Source organism: Pagrus pagrus, assembly GCF_965226575.1.
Source record: "Pagrus pagrus genome assembly, chromosome: 22".
NCBI classification, from domain to species: Eukaryota; Metazoa; Chordata; class Actinopteri; order Spariformes; family Sparidae; genus Pagrus; species Pagrus pagrus.
Genome location: NC_140204.1, coordinates 10,284,818 through 10,298,343, shown reverse-complemented (window position 1 = coordinate 10,298,343; position 13,526 = coordinate 10,284,818). Strand labels below are relative to the sequence as shown.

Below are 13,526 nucleotides of genomic sequence, written 5' to 3'. Positions count from 1 at the left end.
CTGATGTTAAAACTGAGGGAAACAGTTTCTATATACAGTATACAACACACACACAGAAACAGAGGAAATAATCCGTCTTTACGGCTCCCAAACACGCACACGTCTCTCCGTCAACATCGTAAAAGTGAGTAATCAGCGTTCGGCCCGAGGACAGAAGGTGACAAGTAGAGGGAGATAAGGAGGAAGGAAGGAGGGAACATCATATGCGAGTATAATTAACACGAGCAGGTTATGGGATGGCGGTGACATGGTTACCTTGGCCGTATCTTCCTGCATCGCCTGGAAGTTGAGGAAGGAGGTGTTGACCAGGTCGTTGCCATGGACGACGGTTACCAGCTTCCCCTCGACGTTTTCGCCTTTGCCGAAGCCGAGCACCTCCCGCAACTTTGGGTCCTGACACACACACACACACGCACACACGCACACACACTCAAGATATAAATATTGACCACAGCGTTGTTTGATTTGTGCATATACTCTACATCCTTCCCGCTCCATGTCCATCGCTCCATCTCCAGAGAACAGTAAATGTGATGCATGTGGTGCAGCACTCTGATCTAATTAACCAAACGACTCTTTCTTCCTCTTCAGACCACTCTTTCTCCGCCACAAACTCTCTCCAACACTCAGCGTCTCTCTATCAATTAGGCCTTACTCTCCATCCGGCCCCTCTCTATCGCGTTTCTCTTCCATTTCAATTAGATAAATTAACTTGGACGACTGTTTGTCAAGAAAAGTAAAGCAGTGCAGCAGAGTGCACTTCATCATCGAGAGTCTAAAGGATCAGTACAACCAAAGTACGAAAATAAACACTAAAAGCAAAACAGTGTCCACGTTACCAGAGATAATCCACGGAGCTCAGAGATATTTTGATCTTATGAAGCTGATACGGTGAACCGGTTCACAAACAGACGCTTATTTAGACATCTAGCACATACAGAGCAACACTGGCATTCATCTGGAGTTGTGTTTCTTCCCACCTGACGAACACAAATCCAATATTTGCTCTCCTTTTAGGCCTTCAGCTGCTCTATTCTCCTCTGTGCTTTTATCAGCTAGCCGCTAACGGTGTCTGTCTGCTGTTAAGCGCTGGGAAGGCAGCGTACAATGAGTTTATCAGAGCTTCTTCTGCACTGTCGATTATCATTTTGCACCACAGAGACCGATATCTCAAAACCTGGGCCAAACAAACAAACCGAAGGGGTTTCTTTTGGTCGTTCCTTTTGTAAACACAACCTTGACATTACTCAGCAGTCTCAGGGGCAAATGTCATTACAACCTAATAGCCATAAAATGCATGCACTTTAAGGAGACAATACTCATCTACATGCAGTTTTTGTTACACGGTGGCTCTGGATTTATTGCAGAAGATGCATCTATTCTCGCATCCCAATTAAAAGCAGAAGCAACAGCTAGTGTTCATTACTTTAATTACAGTGTGTGAGTGAGGTCGTGATGTTAAATGCTGCCCGACACTGACAGTTTATAGAATAATTTGGTCCGCAAGTCTGCGCTCTGTCAACACATGCATATGTTTGAACTGTTTACGGCTAATATATCAGTGTCCCTGTGGGCCAGATCTCCACTGTTACACAATGACTTCCTCACCAACAGTCATTGGTTATATCACTTCCTGTCTGGCGGCCCATCTGTCAGCGGGCTCATTAGTGCTCCGTCACCTTTGCACCATCAGCCGAGGGAGGAAACACACGCACATCTTTCGGTGACAGTCACACTTGAGCATCACTTTCTCCGGTCAGAGGACAAAGTTATCGACAGCAGGAGGTGACGGCTTCATTCTCTCTCTCTGCCACACACACGCACAAATTCACACACAAACACACACACATACACACATTACTGACCTTTGGTAGTTTGGCGTATTTTCCTGTCCTGGTGTCCCTGATGGTGCCCATGTCCAAAATCTCCACCTCCTGAAAGACAGCAAAATGTCAGTATCAGTGTTGAAAATCAGGGAAAGTGAAATTAGTCGTGTCGCCAGTTTCTTCCTGCGCCTTTCCAGAACAAACCATCTGGGGCGTCGGGTCACGTTGCTGTTCTTGGATTGGTAATGAACAATGGTTGGTCCGTCCACGAGTTTGGTCCAGACTGAAACGGTCACATCTATTTCATACGTCAGGGGAGCAAAAACGAGCCTTTTGGCATCGTCACTGTGAGCATGTTAGCATGCTAGTCTTAGCATTTGGCACAAAGCACTGCTGTGTGCGGCTGCAGACTTTTCAGTCTTGTTCTGAATCCGTTTGCGTGAGATCGAGTCGATAGCTTCTTCCAACAGTTCAAACTTCAGATCGTAAATAAAATAAGCGAACAGGAAATGCATTTCAACTTCAAACATGGGGCGAGTTTTGTCTTCCGTACCATGGCGGCGCGACACTTTTATGTGGATTTTACAGGATCATTTTCTGCTGTTTGTAAGTTATGTCAGAAGCAGCGCGCAGAAATGCTGATGGAACAAAAGTGTGCTGTTAAGACGGATGAGGAAAAAGAAGAAAAACTTGAATCAAAGGCCTGTGCGGAAGTTTATCCCTCGGGCTGAAAGCTAATGCTCTGTCTAGGCTCTCTCCTCCTTCCATTAAATGCACCATTATCCATCTTTTATCAGACTCCGCTGCTTCTCTGGACATAAAACACAACCACTGACACATGAACTCTGTGTGTGTGTTTGTGAGAGAGTGCAAAACACACACATGCAAGCGCACACGCACACACACTGACTGATATCTAAGCCACATTTGCATGCCTGATGCTGTGACACAAACATGTATGCATACACAACATGCAAACGCACAGAGATAAGATGGGAAAAGATTCGCGCTGCATAACAGGATAATGCGGTCGGTGAAGTGAAGATGGAGCTGGAGGTGGAAATGCAGCGGGGTGGACCAGGAGAAGAGGAGTGTGGTCATAAACCCAGCCATAAACACAGAGGAGGACGCACTGTAAATATTTGTTTAGCCTGCACTCGTTCCCCTCGCTTTCTTATTCCGTCTGTGTCGCCCATCTCGCATCTCCTCCTCATCTCTCCCTCCATCTCTCTGTGTGGCTTTGCAGCTGCATTTTGTTTTTTTAGGACACAATTTACATTTTTTCCTCCATCTTAAGATGTTTAACTAATGAAAAAGGACATCAAATGTTTACGTCTCTCTTCCTGATGTTCTTTTATCTGAATCTGTGACAGTTTGTCAAACTTTTCTTCGTGTTCTGCCTAAAAATAACAACAAAGACAAACTCATAAAGTCACAATCCTGAGCTCAAGTGTTGGAACTCAGGTCTTCCTCATTCCTTCTTTCACTACTTCATAATAGCTGCGATGTCATCGCCCTGCTGGCTGTCCGCTCCCCTGGGATTGGCCGGGAGTAATAAAGGTCGGAAGCGTTTGGACCAATTGGATTAAACTCTGTCTCAAACTTTGTCCTCTGATTGGCCTGTGGAGAATTACTAACTTCCTGGGGGAATAAACCGCTTCTGGGTCTGTGGGACGCACACACAGACATACGTGCACACACACACACACACACACACCTCCTCTCCCACAGGCCGTGGTTTCATTCTGCCATTGCCATGGTGACTCCTTGGAGATCGCAGTAATGAGACTACAACTTTGTCTGCCGCCCGTGTGAGCGTGTGTGTGTGTGTGTCTTCGTCAGTTAACATTTTCTGACTAGCTAGTAATGTAATACACACACACACACACACACTCACTCAGACACACACTACAAACAGGCATATCCTCGATACGCAGGTCCGGACTTGTGAAACATCCTGACCTGTTGAGCAAGACAGGGTGTATGGGAGTGTGTGTGTGTGTGTGTGTGTGGGCATGTGCATGTGTGAAAAAGGCTTGTAAGTCAGCGCACATTCGACGCATGTGACACAGGAGCGTGAACATATCTTCACGACCAAGACGGGCGCAACTGTGTCGGTGTTTTATCAGAAAAGTGTGGGAAACGTGCGCGTTTTCTGCACATAGTTGTGTGTCCGAGCGCGCAACATGGCGAGTGTGTGTACGTGTGAAGGTCGCTCATCTCCGAGAGCACATTCCTAACATATTCCGGCCTTCTGTTCCCTTAGCGTGTGTGTATCTGTGTGTTTCAGTGTGTAATATTTAGCTAGCCGTGGCAGCTGTAGCGCTCCATTCATCCTCCCAGTGCTAAGCCAATACGCAGCTCGCTCCATTTATCACTCCAGACTCGGCTGCAGGCTCATTATGGCTCCAAATGAGTCTGGGTGAGAGTTTTCCAGGAGTCATGTTGTGATAAACGGCTACAATTTACTTTAATTTACTGGTTTTGGTGGAATGAAGAACTTTCCCTTATCCTGCCTCATTTACTTCTGCCTCAGTTGGTCATTTCCTACATTTCCCAGGATGCACTACCACTTTTAGAGAACAGTGTGAACTTGTTGCACTCAGATGTTGGGCAGGTAACTAGTCTAGTCTTTCTTTGGTTCCCAGGCAGCGATACCAACACCATCACTGCTGTTAGTGTGAAGGAAACTCGTATCCTGAGGGTGCGTTGTAAATCCAATCTGATGCTCGACAATAAAACGAGAGTGTGGCTCTTTAAATTAGTAGAGGGTGCTCTTTCCGTATGACTTTTGGTTCAGCTGCACAATTACAGTTTACTTGAGCAGGCTTTTAATCCGTCTGCTAGAACGAAGCCATCCAGGATCAGTTCCTTAGGTGACAATCTGCCCTCGCTCTTCACTTCCTGTCCACTGTCAATCACTTGTGCCCTGCAGTCAAAGAGAGACGCTCTCTGTGTTACATCCCTCCTGTAAACGTACTGATTGTGACACAACCTCTCCTATTTAATGTAGGCCTACTTATGCCATTGTTTCGCATAAACTTTGCATTTTATGTTGTTTTTGCGACAAAAATGGAGAGCAATAGCAAGCAGTGCTGTCCTGAGCAGAGAGTAGCAACATTAAAACATCTGAGAAGCAGCGTGTGGAAGTATTTTGGCTTCTACACCGTAGATGGCAAAGTCTTGAAAAACAGTGACAGCTCTACTGCAACAATATACTAATGAAAATAAGTTTTAGGGAACACATGCTACTAGTTAGCAGTTAGCTAATGTTACACACACAAACTGCTCACTCTTCTTGCTATATTTAGCTCGGACTGCCAGAGGACGCTCCGTCGCTCAGAGAGTGAGGTGCTTTGAATAACATGGTTATTGATCTTCTCAACTAATCCTCTGCAAGAAAGCAAATTTCTTGCTTTCCACAAAGCCAGATTTCTTTAAAGCAACATTATGTAAAAATTGGCATTTTTTTGTGATTTGGCAGCCCCGGCAGTCTCTGAGTGCAACACCACTGTCGTAAACACAAATCCCAGGTCTGTAACAGTTTGTCAGATGTAATGTAGGCGCTAACTACAAACAAAACTCATTACATTATAACAGTGTTACGTACGTTGACATAAGCGTGTATGTAACACTGTGATCCGACCCTCTCACTGACGTTACACAGTGCAGAAACAAGTGATGGTTGTGGCGGAGACACCATTCACCCTGTTACAACACACTGTACCATCTAAATGATGACACAGGGAAATCTTTGTGCTGTGCTACAGTTGCATGCATGTGTGGTTTTAATGCAACAGTACTTATTAGGTTAGTCTATATTTAGGCACCAAACACATGTACAGTAAATGTTAATGTGATCTGACTAGCCTCTTGTTAACTTACTCCTTTCCTTCCCTCATTCTTTTGATTGACCTGTCACTTCCCCTCCTCCCTCCTGCCCTGCCAATCTCCCCATTCATTTTCTTAAGATTAGAAAAATATGAAAGGCCGACCAAACAATCGAGAGAGCGCCACTCCTTTCCTGCGTGTGTGTTTGAAAGATCGCCGCGGCTAAATATGTCTCGAATGACCAATCACCGCTCCTATCAAATGGCACATGGTGACGGCATGTAGGAAACCGATCCTCCTCCGCACCACCAGCGACACGCACAGTGCCAGGAGGGCATAGCGTACATCTCCACCCTCGGCCACTTGGCTGCGACCCAACGGGCCAATCAGTGCGGAGGAGAGGAGATGTAGGCTTGACAGAAGAAGACTTTAAAGGACACAGAAACATGGCAGAAGTGGAACAAAGAGGCCTTCAAACTGTTTTATGGCTGCGATGGGAGAGTTGGCAAGGTGTTTAGAGGAAGAGAAGGAGAGGGACACTTAATACCCCTGTGAAGCACAGGACGGCTCTATAACTGTTGCTCCGTAGCCTCGTAATACTTCCTCTGTATATCAATTAGATAACACTCTCCCTTTATCAGTTTATCTCTTGTTCTTCGTCTTTCCTCCTCACTTAGTCGTTTCGTATTTTTGTGGGCCGGAGAAGGCGAAAATAAAAGGGAGAGAAAACATTTGAGCTACTTAGCTGACCGACTGATCCGCAGAGATTTGTAATCAGTGAAATATTAGAACGGAGAAGACGAAGTGCTGCAAAGATGGGAAGAGGAAAAAAAAAGAAGCAATAAAACATGAAACGGGGATGAACTCCAAGTGTACGAGAAAGGAAAAACATCATCGCTTATGAGAAAGAAAAGCAAAAACAAGTCGAACGTCGATAAAATGAACGCGCACATAAACAACGTAGTTGAAGACCAAATGTCTCGCAGTGCAAATAAATACAGGCAGAAATGGGTCGAACACAGACACACAAAGACTCACGCACAACATAAATAGTTGCAGTCATCATAAATCTATCACGAAACACAAACACACATAGCTCAGTGGGGGTGAACTCACAACAACACGAACCCACATGGCAGCGGCCCGCATCCCACTAACACACAAACACACACACACACTGACACACAGGAAGACAAAACTTGAAAAGTAGATGGAGGAGGCCAGAAAAACAGAGTTGTTTACGAGTGTGTGTAGCTTTTTTAGAGATATGCTTTTTAACTTTCTTGCCAAGCGTTAGATGACAAGTTCAATATCAATCTTGAATTTGTCCACCAAATATGAAGCTAGGGCAATTAGCTTAGCTTAGCTTAAAGACTGGAAGCACACACACCTACACAGGTACAACTAAAAAAATGGTCTGTGGCTATGTTGCTCGCTAGCTTACAGCTAACGTCGGCATTGTTACATTGTCTGGTGAAGACACGAGGCAAACTTTATTACCTTTGGACCAAGCCAGGCTAGCATTTTCCATGTTTTCTGTTGTTATGCTAAGCTAAGATAGTGTCCTTCAAGCTCCAGCTTTCAGTTAGCATAGGCTACAATTATAAGTGCGGTATCTATTGTGTCATCTATCTCTCAAGAAGAAACCAATTAGCTTAGCTCAGCTAAGTATAAAGACTGAAAGCAGGAAGCATTAATTAGCACTAGCGTTACTACATAATTGCACAAGGTGCAGAGGAAAGGGATGGAGGCACTGGCAACACACACAGGCACCTCCACAAGAATGGTATGTGTGTATGCTACTAGTTAGCTTACAGCTAATGTTAACCGTTTTCTTCCAAATACAGTAAGTGAAGCTAACCTGGAAGTGTGTTTGAAGCCTGTAGCCTATGACAGCTGACGGCTAGTGTTTATTGCCCCTAGTCTGGTGAGTTCAGGGTAGAAATGGCTGCTCAAACTATTAAAAACTAAGACTCAAGGTGTAATAAACCAGAATTATCCTTCAAACCTTCATTTCTAAGCCGCTCACACACACAAGGTGGTAGTTTTGTTAGCTAAGCAGAGAGATTAGCAGGGCCCTACAGAGCGTACGAACTCTCACACACAAACACACATTTTGGAGGAAGCATCTGCTCGGACAATGGATTCGATACTGCGCCGTGTCGCACTTCTTCTTACAGTGAAGGACCGAATGTCTGTGTCGCACGAGTGTGTGTTGAGCTGTGTGTGTGTGAGTGAAAATGAAGACCGCTCTGCCATGTGCATGAACAGATAATGTCAACAGAGAACAAAACATGTGACCTGGTGACACAGAGAAGCCAGAGGAGAGGAGAAAGAGGGAGGAAGCGGTTACATTATCGTCTCACACATTCAACTTCCCCTGCCAACCGCTCACTCGTTGTCTGTGTGTGTGTGTATGTGTGTGTGTGTGCAAATAAAAATGACCTCCTGTGCGCCTGTGTGTGTGTTATGTAAACCCCTTGTACCAAGTTAATACCTTCTGGATGTTTGACTTCAGCCAAGGAGATAATCTCTATTAGATCTCTACTCATACCTGCCAACATCGTTCTAATAACAATTCAGCTGGCTCATTTACACACACACACACACACACACACACACACACACACACACACACCAGTTCAGTTGGGTATGTTTCTGTTGCATCGATTGTGGGCAGTGACAGCCAATCAATAGAAAACAAATTGACAATATTGATAATCAATACATTGGTTGAAGCAAAAGCAATTTGGAGACGTCAGCTGACAAGTTATCCGTTAAAAGGTAGCATGTCTGTACACTAAATATGAAGCTACCATCAGCAGACGGTTAGCTTACTTTAGCATAAAGACTGTAAACAAGGGGGAAACGGCTAGCTTGGCGTGCACATAACCCCATCTAAGTGAAGCTTTTAAACTTTGGATACTGTATGGATCACACAAGTGGGCTTCAGGACAGAGCAAAGATAGCCATTACCCCCTCCTAGCTTCTAGTATTTATGCTAAGCTAAGCTAACTGTCTCCTGGTTATAGAAAAATGGCTGATTTCTACAGGATGCGCCCAGCTACTGTACTGCCTCATGGTAGCTAGTAGGCGTTGGCAACATTAAAGTTAGCTATCGTTAGCGACATTAGCATTAGCTAGCATTAGCACAAACTGGCAACCACTGCTTTAAACAAACAGTTAATACAAAATAAATGTACGTACACATGTCAGCATTAATCAACACTCACACTAGTGAGGCCCGCTTCCTCTCATACTGGAACGACATGATTCAAATCACTGTCACACCTCCCGTCAGTATGTGGTGAGACGGGAGCAGCCCTCCCCGAGGGTGTTTGTTAAATCCACATCACAGGTTACAGCTGACACATGAGAGTAAGTGTTTGTGGTGGTGTTAGTGTCCCGCCCCTCAATCTTGTCGAGGCATTTGAAATCAATTCTGCACCATTACAGGCTAAATCTGAGCTCTGTGGTGCCTCGATTACATCCCTGGGGGCAAGTTGTCTTAAAGCTCAGGTGCTATTGACATGACCTGTGCACCTTAAAGAAGGAGGCGAGGGAAGGACAGAAGGAGAGAGGGGAAGAGGGGAGCTGTGGAGGAGGAGTGGGAGGAGGATGAGGGAAGAGGGGGCAACGAAATTCCCCAGAACCCCCATAACCCCCCGTCTGAGTAACTTCCTGCCCACTTTCCCACGCCAAGAGAAGAGAATGAGGGAGATTAGAAGTGTTGTTGCAGGAAATTAAGGAGCAATAACTCTGGTAGGAAGGGACCACGTGAGAAAATGCATTGATGAGACGAAAGAGGAGGGGGAGGTGAAGAGGTGAGAAGGAGTAAGAGAGGGAGCGGGAAAAAAATGGGAGATAGCGAGGTGAAAAGATGGAGAGCAGGGAGGGAGGAAATGTCATCCTTCAGTTTATATTAGAGAAACAACTTTTGCCTCATCTCTCTGATGGCTACCAGCTGCCCTGACAGAGAGACACGGGAAGTGAAAGAGAGGGGAGGGAAAGACAAATTGAAGGTGGATTAGCAGTGGAGAAACCGGGCAGGATCCAACAGCTGAAGTGAGAAGGAAGAGGCAGCCAAAGTAAAACAGAACATTAGGGAGGATTAGCCGCCGTGCCAGGTGCGTCTCAGCTCATCCCCGCTGTGGCAGGTGAGGCTGCGCTCCACCAGGATCGGCCTGTCGGCGCTAAATCAAACTTATTGGAAACGCTACAGCTGACAAATCATAGGTGCTGTGTGGGAAAGGACTGCAGAAACAGACCAACAAGGTGCAGTGAATATCTGAGCAGTGGAGAGCAGGCTTTACTGTTCTTCAAAACAACATGAATCATCAGATACCGTCAATAAAGGAAGTGTGAAAAGGAAATTTGATCGACGAGAACACATGACACACCCAAAACAGCACAATAATCTGCAAAACAGGGCCGGTTACAAGGGCTGGAACATGAACCAAGTACTGAAACTGAAATAGTTGAGGTGTATGCTCTCTGGAGGATTTGTTTACAAAAAGCAAACGCTACTTTAGTTAGTCACATCCCTCCTTGGCCATCGGTGCACATGCTGCATATTGAGAAGCTATTAACTAGACTAAAAGGAGTGATTTACCAACGTTTGGTGTATATTTTAAAGGCCTGCCGGTCGCCACTGGAGCCGACTACAGCTGCTCTCTCCACCAGGGAACAATCAACAAACCTTTCAGCCTGCTCCTCTAATCAACATGTTGATGCTGTTATTTTACCTTCAACAAACCTCTTAAATATCTAAAAACAGCTCATTTTGGCTTTGAGCGTAAAGAGGAGAGTTTGGCCAGAGGACTGAAAAAGAAAACGCAGAGCAAGTTTAGCAGGAGGCTGTGAGCATATGTTGTGACAGATGCGAGGATTTGGGATGTGCATGTGGATCTTGTGTAACCTTCTCAGCCACTGGCATGCACTTTTTTTTTGCCTCAGCCAGACTCTCACCAACCAGCACTGAGGATATATTGGGGATTTGGTTTTCCAAACTGGGTACCACGGGCACTTAGAGGTCATTGAAAGGGTTACAGCTGGCCCAAAACAAAGGAAATAATAGATTTTTACTGTTGACTGTATGTTTTTCCTGGACAGGCTGGCATTTAAAAAGTGCTTACGCAGGGAAAAGTGCTGCAGCTGCTTCATCAAATGGGTTTTCTGCCGTCTGGAGCACGTGTGTCCTGAACTCCTGCTGGAAATAAACGGCCTCCGAGTTTGAAAAGTGGTGAAATACGCACTGTTTAATTAAAGCGACCACTTGGAACAAACCTGCCTTTGGACGGCTCGACTTAGCGGTGTAGGAGTATATCTCTCCGAGGTGCTACGTCAAACAGCATCGACCATGTTACACTAACATCTGGCAGGGCCCCGTATGTTATGTTAGCGAGTCCTGTTGTCGGTACTTGAGGAAAAACAAACTGACCTTAAAAGGACAACACGATTTCGTATTGTTTCACTTTGTTTATATGTGGCGGACCCTGCCACCTTTCCAGCTTCAGACAGTGTTCTGGGGACCTAATTTTCCTCTGAGGACAGTTTGTTTATTCAGTTATTGAAAAAAATAAACATTTCTGACCTCATTAATATTGTAAATATATAAAATCTGAGTTTGAATTTCTTCTCCAAAATTACATAGTGCCCCTTTAAGCAGGACTGTATCTCAAAGTGCAAATAGTGGAGAGATTTAAAGAGTCTGGACTAAAGGACGTTGAGTGAGTGAGTGAGTGAGTAAAAGGGAAAGAAAAACAGTGGAGCCTGGTGCATGCTGGGGTGTGTCTCCCACGTTTCACTGCCAAGCCACTGTGTGCATGCGTGTGTGTCCGTCAGCGACAGTCGGTCGTTATCGCGAGTGACTCAAGCATTATGGGAAATTCTGGGCGCGCACACGTCAGAGGTCTTGTTTAGCCGAACCCTTGGACATTACACAAAGATGAGGAGAGGGAGATAACAGACGGGAAAAGGTGAACGAAGGGGTTGAGAGGAAGAGATTCAAAAAGGTTATTCCAGAAAGAGATGGAGATGGAGGAAGCGCAGCCGACCCGTCGAGCAGGAAAGAATACCTTTCTCGAGGAGTGTCAGGGGAAGAGACGGAAACAAATGAGACGTTGGAAAAAGAGAGGAAAGTACAGAGTTATTGAAAGGGACGCGTTAAACAAAGTGAGGCATGAGAAGAAGGTGACACGAAACAGACGGAGATGAGTGAAGGGAAGGAAAAGAGATGGAGATGTTCAGATGGATATACAGAAGGAGGAAGAGAGGCGAATGAGATAAAGCAGATTTTTAAGAGGAAAAAGTTGTAAAGCAAGTGTTGGAAGAGGGAGGCAGGTGATCCAAATATGCATGACTAATGATGGATGATAGATGGACGTGCCTCTCCGGGCTGTACATAGTGGAACATGTACAGGGTTTAGTATAATATTCATGTGCCTTTTCTCTTATTTTCCATCATGAACCCGCCTCTGGACAGGAGGTGGTTACTGCTGTTCTACATCAGCAGAAGGTTAAACAGAAGAAGTTAAACACACCTTGTGTTTAGGATCATTTCACCCACGATACCGCAGCTCAGCCGCTTGAGGAGGAAGCTTAATGTTAATTATGTAGCTAATCAAAACCAACGTGCACCGAACGACATCCTAGAAACCAGGAGTAGATTGTGCAAAGCAATTGGATAAGTAGGCCGACATTAAGTAGGAGACAGCTGATTTTCACCTAGTTAATCGATCGCAGGTGGCATTGCTCTCTCGGTACAGACTGAAAAAAATAGAAGTATAAAAAGCTAACATGAGTCAGTGAAGTCTACGTGTGGGAAACACTGAACCTTGGTTTGTTTACTGTTTGACAGAGTGGAGGTGAATGACATTTTCAAAGTCAGTGAATAAGATCTAATCACACATTTTCATTGATGCCCAGTTAAGTTCCCGAGTTTTACTTTATATAATATCATTATGATGATTTCTGGAATTACAGTTGAGGAAGCGTCTTAATTCTGATACTTTACTTCATTGAAATAACGTGGTTTCCCCCGTCACTGTAGTTACACTCTGGAGAGTGTGTATTTCAAATGTCCTGAAACTCGAATCCACAGGGGCTGAGCTTTCATGCGTAAGGGTTCCTGTCCTAAATAAAATGCACCGTCAGTGCTGCGTCCTTCTCACCTTGATAAAGAAAGAGGAACTTTCTACTCTCTCATCTCAAGTTGAGCATCGTCAAACCAAATCTGTCGTGACGTTTTGGGGCTATAAACCTTTGGACGTCCTTTGCGGAGTTTCTAAAAATGCCTTGCCAAAAGCGGGTATCCTGAATATGTCTCGATCACCTCTGAACGGAAAGATATCGTTAGTTTAAAACGCAGCATCGCTTGTCATTTAAGGTCATATAAGCAGAGCAGCAAAAATAAAAACTGCACTGGAGATCAAATATTTTAGGTATCTCTATTCAGAGAAATGGGTTCCATCCAGAATACCCTTGTCATCTGTGTAAAAGCGTATTTAACTTGTTCTCATTAATAATAGCTGGATATCTGTGTTGCCGGCGTGTCCTCTTTCTTTCTAGCTCTGGTTTGAAATCTCCTGGGGCGCCACAACGCTGAATTAAAGCTTCACTGAAGTCACCCCCCGTTCACTTTGAAAAAAGGATAATCTATAAATTCAGGTGTGCTTATTTTCACGGCTCCATCGGACCTAAAGGAAGCTTGTCCAGATCTTCTGAGCCAGATTTAAACCTGCGTCATTAAAGAAACTTAATACACAGCTCGCAGTTTGGGATCTCTGGGAAGAAAGTTCAAAAACACCACAGTAATGACTTAAAAAAATCTTATAAAAAACATTTAGAGCAGCAATATTCATCTTTTAG

The 13,526-nt window shown here is 44.8% G+C and overlaps 1 protein-coding gene across 2 annotated transcripts in view; it reads right to left on the bottom strand.

Annotated features, from left to right (window-relative positions):
- The window catches only part of plcb3 (phospholipase C, beta 3 (phosphatidylinositol-specific)), a 45,994-nt gene that overhangs the window by 15,211 nt on the left and 17,257 nt on the right, over positions 1–13,526 (bottom strand). For both annotated transcript variants that reach the window (XM_084344252.1, XM_084344253.1), the window contains exons 3-4: positions 1,866–1,934; positions 256–393 (exon numbers count right to left, since the gene is read on the bottom strand). In XM_084344252.1, the coding sequence (XP_084200378.1) occupies positions 256–393; positions 1,866–1,934 (207 nt within the window). The remainder of the gene's footprint in view (positions 1–255; positions 394–1,865; positions 1,935–13,526) is intronic.